Below are 20279 nucleotides of genomic sequence, written 5' to 3'. Positions count from 1 at the left end.
TGTGACTTTCTAAAGAGCACAGCCATACATGGAAATGGATGCAGGCTTGAGGTGAGGTAGAAGAGCTGCAAGAAGGGTCAGCCCTGAATGTAAGTGCTGCCTAATGCCACAAAGCTCTGCACAGGCCAATTCTATGAGAAATGCCTTCAAACAGGTTGAGAGAGCATACCTGTTTGCAGATACAGCAAACTAATTACATGGATCCAAGTCTCAATGGAAATAATAATAAGAATTAGAATGTTCCAAACGTACTCATCTGGGAATCTCAATTAGCTTCACAAACAGTAATTAATTTAGCTCCTTAACTCTGCAAGATAGAGAATTACTAATCTTCCCATTTTATGGATGAGAATACACACATGAAGTAATGTCTACAAGACAGTAGCTGGAGTTAGAACATATTCCCATGGCCTGTTCACTACCTTGTGCTGTTTCCCATCATATCAGCAGGTATTCTACTCTTCTTTTTATTCAAAACTATTATGTTTATTCAGAATATTCTGCTGGTTTGAACCAAAGAAGAAATGTCTTCAAAGTTCCCCAGAGTTTATCATAACCAAAGTCTGCAGTACTCAATATAAGACCTGTATTAAATACCATTGTTCAATGTCCCCTACTCTGTCATAGAAAATGTGCCCTGACAGGAACACACTAGATTTGACTTAACGTAACTGTGAGGTTTCCCTAATGAGACTGACAACAAATTTGGCTTTATTTCTTTTTCCAGATACTGCTATTAGGCAGCAGATGATCCTACAAAAGAGTTTAATTAAACACCAGGAAAGAGACCTGCCTTTGACCTTAGAGGCAGGGCATGAAGTGTCAGGAATCTGAGAGCACCGCTCCAACATAGACAGATAATGGGTCCTTCCCTAAATAAACATCAAGGCAGCTACACCAACAGAGCCATCTCTAGCTTTATAATCCCTCTGTCGTTTTAAATCTCCAGATGAGCTATTATGTTGCAACATATGCACAATTAGTATGTCATAATCCCTCAACAGTAGTTCATAAGTATTCAGAAAATGGGGAGGAAAAAAGAAAAAGGCTAGTGATACTGATACCAATCTTAACACGATTCACCTGCTTTCTGAAAGGAAAATCTTTGGGTACCCTCAAAATATTAAAGATGTTCAGTTTAGTTGAAAGTTAATTGAATATGGTATGGACTTTGTGACTGCTGAATTGCTAGCTGTTCCACAAATATTCATGTATAAACTTTTAATGCTAGACTGTCCTGCAGGTAAGACAGGAGGCAGGAGATATTCTCATCTATTTTTAACTTGGTAACAAAGTAGGTTTGTGACTTGGAAATATTCTTTTTTGTTGTGTTTCCATTTCCCACAAAGAAAATAAGGCTTGCACCTGGAGTCCATGGCAGCTGTGCAGCAATGAATACAAAGTTGATGCAAAATACTACCACTGGACTGTGTGAGGAGAAATTTCAGACTCACTCTCATTTTGTAGCAGCTTGGAGGACTGCATAAACTGCCAGGCAACGGGGAATGAGGTCCATTGCAGTGACACTGCTGGAAAAAGGAACTGCATCCCAGTGTGTTTGTCTGTCAAAGCCAAAGTCTGCTTTAATTTTTCCAATTTAGGGTTACTAAACAGTTTCCCCACAAATTCCGTTTCCCATATTTCTCTGATGTTAGCCAGCAGCTCATCTGATTTGTGTCTATTTGTGGCCAATGTGAGCTGTGAAGTCTGAAAACACATCCAGAGGATCTCTGATAATTCCTGGTGACAAGAAAAGTGAGCAGCAAAGTGTGTCATATATGTGCAGGTATCACAGAAACATGGTTGGATGTCTCCTATGACTGCAGTGCTGGAATGGAAGGTTACAGGCTCTTTAGAAAAGACAGGCCCAGCAGATGGGGAAGGGAAATTGCTATTTATGATAGGGATAGGGTGGAGAGTATGGAACTCTGTCTGGGAAGAGGTGATCAGTCAACAGAGTTTGTGGGTCAGCGTTTAAGGGAGAACAGTGATGGGAGACATTAATGTGGGGATCTGTTACAGACCACTTGATCAAGAGGACTCTGTGGATGAAGTGAATTGCCGTGACTGTGTGGAAGACAGCTTCCTTCTGCAAGTAATAGAGGAGCCGACAAGGAGAGATACCATGCTTGACCTTGTGCTCATCAACAGGGAAGGGCTCATTGAGAATGTGGTGCTCCAGGGCAGCCTTGGATGCAGCGATCACAAGATGGTCGAATTTGAGATCCCCAGGACAGTGAGAAGAGTGTGCAGCAAGCTCACTGCCCTGGACTTCAAAAGAGCAGACTTTGGACTCTTCAGGAACCTGCTTAGTAAGGTTCCATGTGATATAGCCCTGGAGGGCAGGGGGGCCCAAGACTCTTGGTTGACATTCAAGGATCACCTGCTACAAGCTCAGGAGTGTTGCGTCCCAACAAGAAGGAAGTGCAGCAGGAAGGCCAGGAGACCTCCTTGGATGGATAAGGAGCTGCTGAGGAAAGAAGGAAAAAAGAAGCTTATAAAAGGTGGAAGCAGGGACAGGCAGCCTGGGAAGAATACAGGGATGTTGTCAGGGAAGCTCGGGACCAGGTCAGGAAAGCTAAGGCCCAGTTAGAATTAAACATGGCTAGGGGATGTTAAGGATAACAGGAAGGGATTCTACAGGTACGTAGCGAATAGAAGACAGACTAGGGACAACATGGGCCCCCTTCAGAAGCTATCAGGAGAACTGGCTACTCCGGATTTGGAGAAGCCTGAGGTTCTTAATGACTTCTTTGCCTCAGTCTTCACTGGCAAATGCTCTGACCACACCACTCAAGTCTTGGACGGCAGATACAGGACTGTAAGAATGAAGACCCTAGGCCCACTGTAGGAGAGGATCTGGTACGAGACCATCTTAAGATCCTGAACATGACCAAGTCAATGGGACCTGATGAAATCCATCCACAGGTCCTGAAGGAGCTGGCGAATGAAGTTGCTAAGCCACTGGCCATAATATTTGAAAAATCATGGCAGTCAGGTGAAGTTCCCAATGACTGGAGAAAGGGAAATATAACCCCCATTTTCAAGAATGGGAAAATGGAAGACCCGGGGAACTACAGACCAGTCAGTCTCACCTCTGTACCTGGCAAAATCTTGGAGCACATTCTCCTGGAAGGCATGCTAAGGCACATGAAAAACAACAAGGTGCTTGGTGACAGCCAGCATGGCTTCACTAAGGGGAAATCCTGCCTGACCAATTTGGTTGCCTTCTATGATGGGGCTACGGAACTGATGGAGAGGGGTAGAGCAGTTGACGTCATCTACCTGGACTTGGGCAAGGTGTTTGACACTGTCCCACATGATATCCTTCTATTTAAACTGGAGAGACATCAATTTGATAGGTGGACCACTCGGTGGATAAAGAACTGGCTGGATGGCCACACTCAAAGAGTTGTGGTCAGTGGCTCAATGTCCGGCTGGAGACTGAAAACGAGTGGTGTCCCTCGAGGTTCAATGTTGGGACCGGTCTTGTTTAACATCTTTGTCGGTGACATGGACAGTGGGATTGAGTGCGCCCTCAGCAAGTTTGCCGATGACACCAAGCTGTGTGGTTCGGTTGATATGCTACAGGGAAAGAATGCCATCCAGAGGGACCTTGACACGCTTGTGAGGTGGGCTGATGCCAACCTTATGAAGTTTAACCATGACAAGTGCAAGGTCCTATGCCTGGGTCGGAGCAATCCCAGGCACAGCTACAGGCTGGGCAAAGAAGAGATTCAGAGCAGTCCTGCGGAGAAGGACTTGAGGGTGTTGGTCGATGAGAAAATGGACATGAGCTGGCAGTGTGCGCTCGCAGCCCAGAAAGCCAACCGTATCCTGGGCTGCATCAAAAGGAGCATGACCAGCAGGTCAAAGGAGGTGATCCTGCCCCTCTGCTCTGCTCTTGTGAGACCTCACCTGGAGTATTGTGTGCAGTTCTGGTGTCCTCGACATAAAAAGGACATGGAACTCTTGGAACAAGTCCAAAGGAGGCCATGAGGATGATCAGGGGGCTGGAGCACCTCCCATATGAAGACAGGCTGAGAAAGTTGGGGCTGTTCAGCCTGGAGAACAGAAGGCTGCATGGAGACCTCATAGCAGGCTTCCAGTACCTGAAGGGGGCCTATAGGGATGCTGGGGAGGGACTCTTCATCAGGGACTATAGTGACAGGACAAGGGGTAATGGGTTAAAACTTAAACAGGGGAAGTTTAGATTGGATATAAGGAGGAAATTCTTTACTTTAAGGGTGGTGAGGCACTGGAATGGGCTGGCCAGGGAAGTTGTGAATGTTCCATCCCTGGCTGCGTTCAAGGCCAGGCTGGACAGAGCCTTGGCCGAGATGTTTTAGTGTGAGGTGTCCCTGTCCAAGGCAGGGGGATTGGAACCACATGATCTTGAGGTCCTTTCCAACCCTAACTATTCTCTGTTTCTATGATTCTATGATATATTTGTCAGCTGCAAAGCTGAAACTTATAGCGGGTATGAATAGAGACCTGATAGCCTCACCGCTAGCTGATACTTCACATGGCAGATCATGTTTCTGGAGTCTCTCCCAGTCAAAGCAACAAGTCCTGCTGCACACTGGTGAGGATATTCATGTTATCTCACTGGCTGCCTGGGACTGAAAGGCCAGGGTAAACCAGGTACACAAGGAAGCCTTGCATGAACTGTTTATCAGTGTTTAAATGCCCACAGTCTTGTTTTGGTCAGGATAGTTCCATTATGGGCTTTGCTATTGCTCCCTTCTTGTAGTGCTCTCCAAGCACCTGCACCCTAGAGTTGGTTGACTAGACAAGCCAGGAGGAAAAGCTAAGCTGAGGCCAGCAAAACTAGAGTGCAGCTGGAACAAAGCTGGTATGTGCAAAATGCGCTGTCACTCGGGCTCTAGAGAAGGCAGCGGTGCTATGGGAGGGTGAAAGGGAGGGAAAGACATTACACACCTTGGAGGTGAAGCCACCCCTTGGATTCTCATGTAGGAGGACAAAGGAAATGCCATCCAACCCTCCCCAGTCTTGACTTGAGTGGTGAGGGAAGGGAATTCACTCAGCCTTTAAAATCTCTGGAAGATATCACAGCAGTTTACATTCAAGTTGTCAGTCAGCCAGATGCATTCCTTAAATGCCCATAATTAGCCCTCTTCCCCAGTTACATGGAGAAGAATCACAGCTCTTGTGCAAAGTGGCTATGCAGCCATTAATTTCCATGGGCTTGAATGTAAACAGTAATAAAAACCTCCCACTAACTTTCCAGGAGATTTGCTGTGTCCTTGTGTGCCTTTGCTATGTGTAAAGAGATAGCTGTCCCTCTTTCTCTCCCTGAGGCAAAAGCCATCAGCTTCAGAGCCACCATACCTAGCAGATCCCAAGGGTCTGCTTCTTGAGAAGCTGTTTGGCTTCTTGAGAGGATTCTTGACTTTTTAAACTTGGTGGCAAAAGGGGAAGATCATCTTTGCAACGACAGGGTATTTGGGAACAACAACAGCATCTCTTGCTCCCAAGAACCTCATCACCCTTTGGTGATGTCCTGCCCTGGCTGGAAGTGAGCACATGGGGAAGAGGGCTCTACTGTGCTCTGAGCTGGGCGCAGGGAAAAGAGAAAGCGTGAGGGATAAAAAGAGACAGAAGCTCTACGGATGAACAGTCAGCATAAACAAAGCCTATCAGCCCAGGCAAGAGGCCGAATCATGACTGCACTAAACAAATCACAGTGGAATCAGCAATTGGCAAAGTAATTGGCGTTATTACAGCTGATGGAAAATTTCTGATGCCGCCCATGTTCACTTTCAAAACACTATTCAGACACTTATTTGGCTCAGTTGTCATGTAGCTGACTGCTCTTTTTTTCCTTCTGGAGTGTATCAGGCCTGCATCTACAGACAGAAATTTTTGGATGTGCTTCCCTGGCTCTGTCCGCTGGCCATGAGATAGGAATGAAGCTTTGCACAAACTAAGCAATGCAGGAGAAGCGTGAAGAGGCACAGGTCTGATCTGGGAAGCTGAATCACTTCAATCTCTGCATTCCCCCAGTTCTTAATGATTTCAACTCTAACACTACCGAACAGCCCTATACTTGCAGCACCTAAAGTAGTGCGATTTAAATGTTAAACACAGGGATGAAAATTGCATCAGGTGATGTCTCCAAAAGGTGGGTTCAGAGCTTTAGCCACCATGCAGGTAAAATTGCCTTCCCTCACACACAAATGCTCATGTGAGAACCCTCTGACGTATTTCTCACACTATTTGATAAAAAATTACTAATGGCTAAGTGTCTTTGCTCGGGAAACACTTCTCCTTCAACTTGCTAGACTCTTTGGCCAAAACATCCTCATCCTCTCATTTGAGCCCTCTTCCAGAAAACCAGCTCTCTCTCCCCAATAGGTCACGCCTGCATTGACCTGGAAAATTCAGCAAGAGGCTCCCAAGCCTTTCCACACTGTTGATTAAAAGCCTCACAAAATTATTAATCTGCATGGAGCCGTCAACTTCTCAGGGTATATGAGATTGGGGAATGGTATTTTTTTAAGTTTTCATCATAAAGAGCAGCTTGACTCAGTGCTGAGACACAGGTTCAGCTCTGTTTGCACCTCTACTCCTATGTCTGATACTACAGCCCCTTTAGAAGACATTCTGGTCCAGGAGCAAAAGGTCGTTTCCTTGGCCAGCTTTTCCTTTCCAGGACCATTTTCTTTCCAGGGCTTCTTGAACTGAACTCCCCCAGAAGTACAAGACTGGGTAATGGGATCACTTTAAATCAACAGGTGCCTTTCCACCCAAAACAACTGGCTAATTATGGGTGACCCGGTGACACAGATTTTGCACAGGATTACAGTATTGCCCTCACATATTTGTGCCTCCCAAGTCCTTACTGCTGCTACTGCCAGATGCCAGCAAAGAACCTGGTGAGTCCTATTAAGCTTTAGAAGACTGAACCTAAACTGCCTTCAAAGCAAATTTGAGACCAGAAGAGGCCAACCAGGCAAATCCAACACAAGGGAGGTCAGCTTTTACCTTCTCTATGCCAAACAGGACTTACAGAAAATCCCACTAGAAAGAGTCAGCAGTCTGGTCAGTGACAAAAACAGAAGGAAAACACAGACAGACTCATGATACTTGTTTTATCTACCAAACCAAGTATTTTCCCTTCCAGTTACCACTTCTGAGTGTTTGACTCTCTCAGAGAAAATCAGTCCAGCACCTCAAGAAGCCAGCAAAAAGATGCCTACTCTATTTATCCCAGTGTGGTGCAACTTTGATTCACACCCTATAGGAGCCTGCCTACAAAGGGTAAAGCTTTCTGTTGGAGATGCAGTGGACCTGAGATGGGATTTAAGAAGATCGAGGTCTTCTCCCAGCAGTGCTGCTCTGTGGCTACAACCAAATCATCTCACTTAGTGCTTTCTCTGTTCTCTGGAATGTGTCTTGCCCTGCTTTGTGAGATCCTTAGATTTATGTGTGAAAAACATGACATAAACCCCAAGTATTGTCACATAAAGGAAGAGGAAGCTATAAAAAACAGCCAAGGTAATATGGATGTCATTGAAGTCCTTACACTGAGTGCTAGAAGCGGCTTAAATTTGCTGCGGTACTCCCATTATTCCCTTTTATTAAGCATGGGAAATACTGCTTTGCAGATAAACACTGTGATGTGGTAAATGTCCAGAATTAGTGAAGTCCATTATAACTGATGAAAATGTAGCTTTCATTAGTTTATGAATGCTTTATTCATATATAACTTTTTTTTTTTTTTTTTTAATCCAGACAGAATGTTTTCCCTAAGCAAGTGCCAAGTAAGAGTAAACAACTCCTGCTAATACACCTTCATCTCTTCTGCAAGGCAGTCTCTCCTGCAAAAGGAGGGCTCCTGTTATACATCCACCAGCCCTGTCCATAGTCCTCTTGAACACCTCTCTTAGCATGGTGCAACCAGCCCCAGTAACAGCTGGACACAGCTGGGTGTGTCAACAGACACCACAAAACCTTTTCCCACTGCTGCTGCCTGCCTCTGCCAACCCTTCAACTCATGCCTTCATGAGTTCTAATGCAATACAGTCTTTTGGCGAAGAACAATAATATATTCACTTTATGATGCTCCAACCATGACAGGGATTTTTATGGACTACCACAATATCATCTTCTTCACGGTGGACATGTAGTTGATTAAAGGGGTCACACTGGCAGTGAGGGAATGTGTAATGTCTTTATTTGTCCACAGGAAGGATACACCAGGAGTTAAAGTTTCTCTCTTCAGGTTCAGCCTCTTGGTGCTTTGATCCTAACCACCTTTGAGAATAAAAGGGGAATTTAGCTCTTAAATGCTATTTGGTCACTCGTGTCTAAGTTAATGCTATTCGTAAAAAGATCAGTTTCTTTCTTACTTAGGACAAGGCTGAAACCACAAGTTGAAATAGGAGTAGCACCAAAAAATATGTGCCTTTTTAGCTAAAAAAGGCCAACCATTAACCATCTAAATAAATGAGGTGCTGTTGACTGTTAATAACACTGATGTCCATTTATGAAGAGGGGCTAGGAAAAAGTGTTTTGAATGTCCAAAAAGATTTTTTTATTACAATTAGAGAATTACACATTGTGTTACTTCAGCACCACGAACACCTGCTGACAGTATGACTGCAAAACACGACATTATTGAGGCTGTAAGAAAATGCACACAAAAAAGAGAATCCTGTTATCAAATAGAATATCTGAAGACTGTGGTTGAGTGTGTGTTTGTTTTCTTTTCTCTGACTTTTAAAATCGTCACATCCTCAAATTCAAACAAGCAGATGGCTGCCAGAAGCACTCTGAAACCAGCAAGCTGCTTGCATTGGACACATCATTTTGGTGTCTTGGCCTCTTGACTCTTATATTGATTTTTATTTCTTTTGGTTTTGATCCAAGGCAATTGGATGGGATTTTAAAGTCACCAATGACCTCTGAACTTCAATGATGGCATTTTGAGGAATTTTATCTAAAAGAGGAGATAAGGGCAGAAATGGCTATTCACTCACTAGCCAGTGGAAAAAAAAAAAATTATGACATCTTTTGTGGTTTCAGTTGAAGCAGCTGAAGTAAGCCACTGAGTCTGTACAGAAAAGAGGTGATAATGCTGAGGGAAGAAATGTTTAGAAGAGCATGCAATCATGGCACCACCTCCTTTTGTTGGTAGTACGCAGCCATGACTGACGACAACTTCAGCTCTGACTCCATGTTTGTGCAAAGTAGCAACCCTGAGCTAAGTCATACTTGTTTCTAAGTCTACTTGTTTCTAGAGAAGCTTCCGAATTTTTGTTTCTTCACTCTGAAAGAGCGTGGAAATGTAATCTTTGATATGAAGTCAGGTGTTAGGAAACCCCAATAGATAAAGAGCCTTGCATTGTATTTCCCCTGCAACTTGGACAGTTCTGAGCATGTCAAACCTGACCTTCATTCCTCCCAGTAAGAAATAATATGCATCTCATTCCTCACATAGACTTCCCAAGACATTGTCTTGTGATTCACTTCCCAGTTGCTAAATGGCTTGCCATGCAGAAGATAAGCTGAAGCTCTCAGAAGGATAAGGCTGATAAATTTGCTCCCTTGAGAGCAAGGGGAACTTTGATGATGTGGGTAAAGATCACCCAAAATATGTAACTAAGCTTGTAACATCATGTACTTAGCTGGCAGACACTCTGTGGCTCTCATGAACTTCCAGCCATCAGAGGATCCTGGTTTCACACTTCCATCATTGTCCTGCACCTTTTTCTGGCCATGGTGTCATGGTGGAGCCATTCTCTTCTCCCAGATGCCCAGATGTCCTTACTTATTCTCACCTAGGATATGGTCTGCTCACATCCAGGTTACTCCAGCACTCTTATTGAAGTAGAACCACTTACTTATTAAAGAAACAGGAGCATCCTGTAGCATAGCTACTGCTCAAATACAAGAGAAAAGGACTATAGTATTCCTGTATGAAGAATACTGTGCCAGCTAATTTTGGTGGCACATAGATAAATAATGATTTAATTTATCTGGATGTAGTAAAATCTGAAAATAGCTTACAGGAAATCATGCTTATATCTTAGTTAAAGAAATTCTGGGCTGCTTCTGCGAAGACTGACAATCATAAAATTAATGTGCCAAACTTTCATTCACAGCTTCATTGCAAAGCTGTTACAGAAATGGCAAAGGCCACCAAACTTAAGAGGGGAATGTGTGTGAATGCACATGTCGGAATGGAGAGCATGACATTTTCTTCCTCCAAAGGCAACCTGGCAGCCTGGAGGGGGCAGGGGAGCAAAGAACACATACTCTTGGAACTGACAGCATACCTCAATGTTGCAAGGCTTTTTTTCACCACTGATAACTTGATCCTGAATTCACCTCTGCAAGCAGACCAAACAAGCCTTCACTTCACTATGCTTGGAGAAGGCTGATGGAGGTCTCAAGTCATCTATCCATCCACAGCCCAGCTCACATGAAGAAAAGCATACTGTGATGTTGATGAGTTTGGCCATCCAGGCTGCTCCGCTGCACTGTTAGAGGTGGATACCAGAGCTGATGCAGATAGACTTTACCGGCACTCTTTGCAGCTGGTTTGCTGCATCAAGAAAACACAGAAGGCTGAAATGAAATCACATGCACCACATCTGCAGGTTGAATGCGCCTTGATATCCTTGTTTTTATGTTCATGCTCATTATTATATATGGAAGGAGGGTGTACAGAAACGCTGGTCCCTTGGGCATAGCACTCTGTAGCTATTTTTGAGCTGGTTGCTCTGCAAGCAAAAGCCAGGGTGCCAGCAAGTAATGCCTGCAAAGTTTGCTGCCTTGATTTCTACTGTGTGGATCAATATTAACAGTAGTATTTTATTGCCAGAGGATACTCAACTGACAGAACTATTGATTATTTGATATGTAACAGTGCATTGATACTTGATAGCAAACCACAGCACTGAAACAATAAATGTGCAGTTGTTAACAAGCAACGCAAGGCATTGAGCTTCAGTGACACCACTGGGATATCTTTTCTTTCCTCTAAAATCGAACATCTTTAATGTGTCAAAAATATAATTTACTTATCTGACTTACTGAAATACCTGGGGAAAATACCTTCTTCACTGAAACCTGCATGCTCAGGTCATGTTTCAAATGTGTGCCAAATTCAATCAATAATTTCAGCCCCCCTGTGACCAAACACTTGAGGTATTGTTGAAGTGAAAATGTTTTGTTTGATATGTTTAAACGTGTATTATATTAGATAGCTTTGTGCATGAACAAATTTCAATGAATGAAAAGAAATGAAATATTACACTTCAGCTGCAGTAGTGGACCCAAAGTTATTTTTTCCACTTAGGCTTTTGATTCAGTGCAAAAAATAGGTAGATATATGTATTTGGACAGGGTGAAGCCAAAATGAAACTTTTTTTACTGAACAAAGGGTTTACGTATACTTGAAAGACAAAATGCTATATCCTTCCCTGAGATGTTTTATTATATATAAGTCTACAATTTTCTCCTATGGACACATTTAACTATCAACCACCAAACCATCAAAAGGAAATTATATATAAAATCAATCTTATGTCTGGAAACTATTAAAAAAGGGACCTCCCTTTGGTTAGGGAGAAAGAAATACTTTCTGTATAGAAAAATAACGAGTGGCACTCGCTGTTGCAGGAAAGCACACCTCAATGACTTTATGCTCTTACCCAAACTTGCGAGAGGCAGGGAAGGTGACTAATAAATATGTAGGAAATCCACCTATACTACACATAGACTTTTTCTGGGATCATATAGCCTTTTCTCTGCTATCAGCATGTCAAGGCCTGTGGGCTTAGATGCCCTTAGCAACTGTCTACTATTTGGAAAGTTAGAACCAAGGGAGGCTGAATCAGCCTCTGATGGTGGCACCCCTTTTCCACTGCTGACAAATGCAGTTTAGGATGATGTAGTCTAGCTTCTCAATTGGGCCTGAGCTTCTTCAGCCACTAGTAAATTGAATCAGCCCAGAAATATTCCCAGGCATTGAGGCCAACTGGCACAGATGTTTGCATCTCTGCTTGAAACCATGTCTTAACTTCCCTAAAGCAGCAGCTAAATGCAAACAGCTCACTGGGATGAACCCTGATCTTGCTAGTTGCTGTGGACCAAAGTGTGACAATGACACTGGTTTAGTAGTTTGTGTATGCCCAGTCACACTCCCGTGAACATTCCCAGACACTGCTTAACTTGTTTAAGATAGATACAGCCTAAGACACTAGTACGACATATGCCCTTCTTCCTCTTTGACTGTCCAAGATCATCTCTTTCCAGCCAGGAGAAGGGAATTTTATGGCTCTAAATTTGGTTGCAACAATAATATTTTGCTGGTTCATTAAATCATTCTTACTTAGTGAGAAACTGGAGATTAATGTCGTCTGCAATAAAAGAATAATTGCAAGGAACCAGTTATGTGTTTAGAATGACGAAGATGGTATACATGGGCAACTTAATGTCATAAACAAACCACTGTCCTCTCTTTCCCATCTCACATCACTGCCATCAGCTTGATACTACATATTCAACATCTGTTATTTTAAATTTCATACCCCTCAAAAAGCATCCCACCTCAAGTACTTGCCATATGTTCTAACCATACGACACTGGAGGACCATTATATGTCCTATTGGCACTTCTGTGCTAAACTGCCCAAGGCAAAGAGTCTGTTTCAAGAGTCTTTCCGAGTTATGAGAAAGCACACAAACCCACATCACAAGGGCAGATCTTGGCATGGTGTCACCCAAGTACAGGCAACCTCCTGTACCCCACAGGGACCCAAGAACTTCAAGGCAGCCAAGGCAGGCAGAGGAAACATTTTGTACTTACAGCCTCTTCACCACACACACCACAAAGTGGAAAGGTTTCAAAGCTGCCATCGGAAGCTCTTACTCTCAGGTGGCAGACATTCAGAGGAAGCCATTCCTTTGAACGGCTTCACTTGTGACAATGCTCATCCATAAGCATTATCTGTGCAGCAACCAACTTGTGGTTTGCAGATGGAGCTTGAGAGGGAGCACTTTATGTTAGTGAGCCGGCTGTATTTCAGCAATGGCAGTTTCTTGATGAACAGACAGCATCAAAGCTGCCATCCACCCTTTGCATTGCCTGTTTTTGCCAGGAGACTTGTGTCAGGCAGCTGATGCCTCCATCCATCTCCTGTTTGAATACTTCTGTATCCCTGGCAGCTAAAACTTCCACGTGAGCTCACAACCTCAATCTTCAATGACCGCTCCCTGTTTTAGTAATCTGTAATGCCAGGAGGATGGTGGATGACTTCGTGCCAACAGAATCTAATACCTTATGATCTAGTGCAAAAGGTAAGAGAAGTAGGAAGCCCAGCAGGCACCTGATTGAAGAGGCTAGGGGAGATACGAAAGGGAGTGTTCTGCTGTGAATTTCCTCCACCTCCACAACCTTCTTATTTTCAAAGAGTTTACACAGGCCTGTAGCAGCTCTTGTTCTCCATACCTGGTGTATCAGCTTCCCCACTACACTGACAGCATTTTGGGATTCACACACCACCAGCCCTTTTCCTTCTTTCCAATGGGAAAATGAACAGTTTGTCTTCTAGATGAAGCGAAATGTTTTTACCCCCATGCTAATCACATATAGGGCTATGCTACATACTTCATAATCAGCACAGACTGCCTGTGTATGTGTTTATGCTCAGATAGACAAAAATGCATTTACATCAGACTTCACAAACACGTGTCCATCCTTCCTTCTTTCCAAAAGTGGACACAGCAGACAGACCAAACTTTCGCACAACCATTGCCAATGTCCAGTCAGCAATGAATGGGCATTCCTTTATGCTCAGTTACCAAGGCGGCTGAAGATCCAACTGGCCATTAACATAAAAAGGAGGCTAATTTAAACCTCCAGCAAAGTTTAAGGAGTAATCCTGCATAGGCAGGTACGTAAGATCAATGTAAAAGCTGTCCTTGTTTTTGTTTGGCTCTGTAAAAAGATAAATACTATCAGCGCTCTGCATTTTTAAAAACATGGGGTTTGTTTGGTGGTGTTTGTTTTTTTTTCCTAAAAATAGTTGAAAGGGCCTTAAGCATTGCTGTTATTATCTCAAAAATGACAGACGCATTTCCATGTGAATGTTCCACTTAGCCGTCAGATATCCATATTCACCACATGCATACCTTCAATTTGGGGACTGTAGTCCCAGGACTCGGGGTCCATTTTGTGTAGACCCTTCTGCCAAAATGGAGGTTTTAGTGATAGAAAATATTGTAAGGTCACCCACAACCTTGAGAGAAACAGGAGGGTAGGAGAATATTAGGAAGAAACTGTAAACTGTAATATCCAACTGTATCTGGCAAACCTAAGCATATTTGGATTGCCTGTACCAATATTTCACTCCCTTGTTTTCCCGGCCCAATATTTCACTCCCTTTTTTTCCTGGCCCTAGTGATTAACCACCAGAATATACCAAAGAAGGATTTTCACAGGAAGGATCTCATGATAAAAAGGCTATTCCTGGCCCTCTTTCCATCACATCATAATCTGTCCACTAATATGGCTTGAGATCTCAGCTGATCAAAAGGTCATAAGATGCTACTGCTAAGTATCATTCTGTCTCTGTTCAGCCAAAGGCCTTTTTTACTCCATGCAGCAGGCAGAGGAATGCAATAGCAAAGCCTTCAGATCTGTTTGTATAATAGATGATGTCTTTGCTATATGGCATTTATCTTCCCTCAGGGAGTGACAACTGATAAATTTCTAGTTCCCAGCGAATTTAAATTAAAAAAAAGGCAAATCATATCCCTGCACACTGTAAATATGTAACTGCAGAGAACATGAGTTCTCACTCTTCCACAATTTCTTTTTCTAAAAAAGTGCTGGGCACCCTCAAATTCTGCCAAAATCAAGGCAGGGCAAATCTTTGAGGACATTACAAAGAGGATGGTGATAATGTGGGAGGGACTAAAAGATATGTCACTTATTTAGACTAATGAAATGGTGAAAATCACTTTTGGGGTTGTTTTGTTTTTTTTTTCAAGTTAACAAAAACCAAAACCCAAAGAAAGTGGCATTATCATCGTATTAATAGGAATAATGGAGCGAAAATGTGGGGAAATCTAGTAAATGGGGGATGTGTTTCCCAGTGAATAACACTAGAGGGGACAATTTTCAAACATCCTGTAATGGACAAAACTGTACCCAACACCATCGCACTGGCCAGTTGGTCACCCCTGTACTACCGTGTGCAGGTACCAGTGGGTCCGTGAATGCCAGCCATTGCCCCTAGCAATGACTACAGCCTCTTCTCTGGCCATCTTGCATCTAAGAGGTTCAGCACGGGCAAAACCACAGATTGCTGCCCAAAACAGCAGGAAAAGAGAGTAACACTGCCGACAGCTACCTGCCACCTGAAGCCCTTGTCTAGCAGGTCTGCAGAGCTAGTTTCTATGAGCATTATAATTGGAAAAACCATCAGTTTGTGTTTCCTGCAGACCTGAACAGTTGTCGCAACCAAATTAAACCCCTCAGCACTTCCCAGACTATTCACCCACTCCCCGCCTCTCCAGATGCAGGGCTCTACACCGGGTCCAACAGACAGTCCCTTTAATAGCAACTGGCAGTCATTTTGTTCCTCTCTGGGCTTTCAAAGCGGAGAGCCGTCAAAGATTAGCAGAAAAAATCATGACTATTTTTCCCTAAGAAGCAACACTGGTAATAGGCTTCAGGAAAAATCCTCCTAAATGCAAGTGATAAGCGCAGACTGTGTGAAGGCTGACAGGTCTGATTATAATTATTACTGCAAGGGGACCAGCACTAACCTCCCTTCTGGAAGTCAGTGACAACTCCTAGAAGGGAATACGCAAGTGAATTACCATAAACAAAATCATTGCAAGTGGAATTCTCTTTCACTGAGAAACTAAATAAGGCCCGATTTGGGAAAAAAAAAAAAAACCAACAACCAACCAAACAAAACCCTGAGCACTTATTAAAGATCATCCATGTAGAAACTGGCACTTTTTTGTACACTTAAGTTTCACTGACTTCAGGACTTCAAGAAGATAGGAATAAAGGAATGAAACAGAACACATGAAGCATGGGGTAGAGTCAGACATGTAAAAAAACTGTTTGGAAATAAACAATACCTGCTGAAACCACAGTGAAAGATCATTTCCTGCAACATAACATGAATAGAGAATCCCAGAGAGCATGTTAGCCCAGACTGAGCTAAATATTCAAAACTAAGACAAAACTCAGTCAGCCTTGTACCAACCTTTCTCCCTTCCTCACATTTTAGCATGAAGAAAGTGAAAAAGAACCAACATAGAGCACTTCAAACTGCATGTATACGTTGACTGAAATATCACATTAGCTTTCAGCAGGGTTTTGAGGTAGATATTGTAGGTACTAGTCCTTCAAGATCATCTTGCACTAACTTTTTTTTTTGTGTGTGTGTGCTTTCTCTGACAGCATTACATTTTCTTAGCCCGTTTTGGCATTTCTCATTCTATTTCCATCAGAAACTCAAAAAAATAGAGAAACATGGGCAATGTGGCATAAAAATAGCAGCACAGTAGCTTTTTCTTTTAGAACACAGGAAAATAGGTATTATCTGCTTAATAGTGGGCTATTAATAGCCCAGTTAATAGTGGGCTATAACTGCAGAGGAGATGAGAAGAGCTTCAGAGTCAAAGGCAGTTCTAGGAGTTTCATTCTCATCATATCTCAATGGAGTGAAGCAAACAAATTGTACAAGGAGACATATGGAAGCTCACTATACAAACGTCCTATTTAAGGCTCCTTCTTACATCCTAATTAGGCCCTGGTGTCCGGAGGCTGGTAACAATTATTCGCACACAGCTAATTTGGATACAATGCAAACTGTTCTGAAACCCAAACCATCAGAATGGCATGAATTAAAAAGAAGCCTGATTTAGAATCATAGAATCATAGAATAGTTACGGTTGGAAAGGAACTTAAGATCATCTAGTTCCAACCCCCCTGCCATGGGCAGGGACATCTCACACTAAACCATCTCACCCAAGGCTTCATCCAACCTGGCCTTCAACACTGCCAGGGATGGAGCATTCACAGCTTCCCTGGGCAACCCATTCCAGTGCCTCACCACCCTAACAGCTTCAGCTTGTTCTTTTTAGACTCTTTTGCTTACCACTTGAAATATCAGTTTCTGTGCTGCATACATTTTTTTATCCAAAACTGCAGTAATGGTCTGGAAGGGGAAAAGGAAGAAACAAAAACTTTCACAGCCACAAACCCTTGTTCTTACCTTGTTCACAGATTTTGTCACTGCACTCTGCACAGGGAACCCACAGTCTCGTCCCAGATTCTTCATCTGACTCTGTGGAGTTTCCCAGAGCAAAGAGAAAAGAGAAAACCTTTATTGTGGGAATGACTGCACAGAAAATGGTCACAAGCATCCAAAATTTCACTTTGCCCTTCTCGATTTCCACATATCCTACTCCCTGCCCACCACCACCTGAACACCCAGTGCTGGGGTTCACCTTCAGTGCTGCTCAGTTTTGGAAGGTCCCCAAAGCTCCATAACCCATGCAGGTGCATAGGTTTTCCCCTCCCAGGTAGCCCTGGTAAGCATATTGGCATCACAGGGCCATCCCAGCTTTCCCCAGCAGCCCCAGGGCATACAATGAGCTGTGATGGCAGGGAATGATGCCATGGATTCCTATGACAACCTGCTTTGGAAAAGCTTGGGAAGAGCAAGAAGGTGTCACAGGATGCCAACGCGCCTGCTTTGTTTAACGGTTAAAAGCAGGGAGCTGAAGCCAAGGATTACCACATTGCAAAACCATTTAAAACAGGGTAAATGCTTATGATTCAACATTGTGACTGCAGCAAACTCACTCTGTCCCGTGCTCCTGCATTTCTGGTATGAAAATTAGATCTTCTTCTCCCCTTCTTCCCTTCTCACCTCCTCTCCCCTCTTTCTCCACCTCTGCAGCCTTTCACACAAAGGTGAAATATTTTACATTTTCACCTGTGGTGACTCAGATCAGAGACTGTTTGCTTTGATTTTTATTGATTTTGTCCAAGGCATCCTTTTAAGCGGCAGCCTGTGCAAAGATAATAGGTGGCACTATTTGCTGTAACTGGAATCAGCAAGAAATCAACCATCTGCCACTTCAGGGGTCTGAGATTAACCCAGCTACTGGACTGTGACTGCAAAGCATTTGCACATGTAGATTACAGAAATGCAAGGTTACCGGTCAAAAAAAAAAGAGAAGGACTAGGAGTAGAGAAGGTGTGGTGAGAAGGGGTGGAAGACAAGCCTTGGAAGAATCCTTCAGGTTAACCCTTTCAGACACAAGTCATCTCATAACAACTCCAAGCTGACAACATTTCTCATTATACAGTGTTAAAACGATGAAGGATTTGAAAGGAGCAACTTGAGATTCCTGAGACATCATGTTCAAGGGAAATACATCCAGAGACAACTCTTTGATACAAGGAGCAATGAAACCAAAGACATTCAGCTGCCTTGTCAATACCTTGCTGGGCTTTTTGGAAAGTATGAACAAGCTGCCCAGATGGCTTACTTGGACCACCTAGAAAGTCCAAGAGTAATATTTTTGTCACAAGATGGACAAGATCTGTTACACATGCTACGTTACTCCAGAGCATTGTCAAGATATTAAGGACATGAAAGAGGTTTGTGTTCTGATATATCAAGGTTTAGGAAGATATCTTCATTTGCTGTCCTCAGTTTACCTTCCTGAATATCAAATGCCACATTGATAGTACTTGGGTGCTGCCGGTCCATATTAATATTTTTCCGTACCTTTGGTATCCTCTCTATAAATCTGTTGGGAACTGTTATTTGGTAACTGAAGTATTAAGAGATTTAAATCAGTAGTAAATACAAACTGGCTCCACATCTGAAAGCATGAGCCATGACCTTGTGCAGCTGCATGGTGGATTAGGGTCTCCTCTGCTTACTTTGATGTGGGCTTTAATCCCCATTCTTGACATTTGGTTTTGTAGGTTGGAATCCATGGTCAAGTATCTCAGGTTAAAAAGAGGAGGTTGTGACTAGAGAAAGAGATGCAGCTGCAGGCAAAAGTATCAGCAAGGGCTTCTGGGAAATTCAAAGAAGTCTAGATGGTATGTCTCCTTGGTGAAGATGATAGGTTAAATACACAGCTTATCTCATTAAGTCCAAAGAGGCAACTGAAAATCATAGAATCATAGAATAGTTAGGGCTGGAAAGGACCTCAAGATCATCTAGTTCCAACCCCCCTGCCATAGGCAGGGACACCTCACACTACACCATCCCACACAAGGCTTCATCCAACCTGGCCTTGAACACTGCCAGGGATGGAGCACTCACAACCTCCCTGGGCAACCCATTCCAGTGCCTCACCACCCTAACAGGAAAGAATTTCCTCCTTATATCCAATCTAAACTTCCCCTGTTTAAGTTTTAACCCGTTGCCCCTTGTCCTGTCACTACAGTCCCTGATGAAGAGTCCCTCCCCAGCATCCCTATAGGCCCATTTCAGGTACTGGAAGGCTGCTATGAGGTCTCCATGCAGCCTTCTCTTCTCCAGGCTCAACAGCCGCAACTTCCTCAGCCTGTCTTCATACGGGAGGTGCTCCAGTCCCCTGATCATCCTCGTGGCCCTCCTCTGGACTTGTTCCAAGAGTTCCATGTCCTTTTTATGTTGAGGACACCAGAACTGCACACAATACTCCAGGTGAGGTCTCACAAGAGCAGAGTAGAGGGGAAGGATCACCACTTTCGACCTGCTGGTCATGCTCCTTTTGATGCAGCCCAGGATACGGTTGGCTTTCTGGGCTGCGAGCGCACACTGACAGCTCATGTCCATTTTCTCATCGACCAGCACCCCCAAGTCCTTCTCCGCAGTGCCGCTCTGAATCTCTTCTTTGCCCAATCTGTAGCTGTGCCTGGGATTGCTCCGACCCAGGCGTAGGACCTTGCACTTGTCATGGTTGAACTTCATAAGGTTGGCATCAGCCCACCTCACAAGCGTGTCAAGGTCACTCTGGATGGCATCCCTTCCCTCCAGCATATCAACCGGAAACAAGCATATATGTGCATACAAACCTATGCATTCTACTTATGTACTTTATTCATGAAGAACAGGTAGGATTTGGTGGAAGGTATAACACACACTGATTACTCCATGGTGTGTGCCTAACCCTCTTGATGACTTTTGTCATGGCTTCTTCATGCTCTCTGGGCCAAGCACTACATATCCTTCATTTGCAACAAAATTAAAAGAGCAAGAAGAGACGAAA

At 43.5% G+C, this 20279-nt stretch overlaps 1 protein-coding gene across 3 annotated transcripts in view; it reads right to left on the bottom strand.

The window, feature by feature from the left end:
• Positions 1-20279, bottom strand: part of SETBP1 (SET binding protein 1) — a 273582-nt gene that overhangs the window by 132241 nt on the left and 121062 nt on the right. For 2 of the 3 annotated variants that reach the window (XM_065661718.1, XM_065661719.1), the window contains exon 4: positions 17273-17344. The exons of the other annotated variant lie outside the window; for it this stretch is intronic. In XM_065661718.1, the coding sequence (XP_065517790.1) occupies positions 17273-17344 (72 nt within the window). The remainder of the gene's footprint in view (positions 1-17272; positions 17345-20279) is intronic. 3 annotated transcript variants of the gene reach the window in all.

Source organism: Lathamus discolor, chromosome Z (genome assembly GCF_037157495.1).
Source record: "Lathamus discolor isolate bLatDis1 chromosome Z, bLatDis1.hap1, whole genome shotgun sequence".
Classification (NCBI taxonomy): domain Eukaryota; kingdom Metazoa; phylum Chordata; class Aves; order Psittaciformes; family Psittacidae; genus Lathamus; species Lathamus discolor.
The sequence above is the reverse complement of the archived record's forward strand: the minus strand, read 5'-3'. Positions and strand labels throughout refer to the sequence as shown.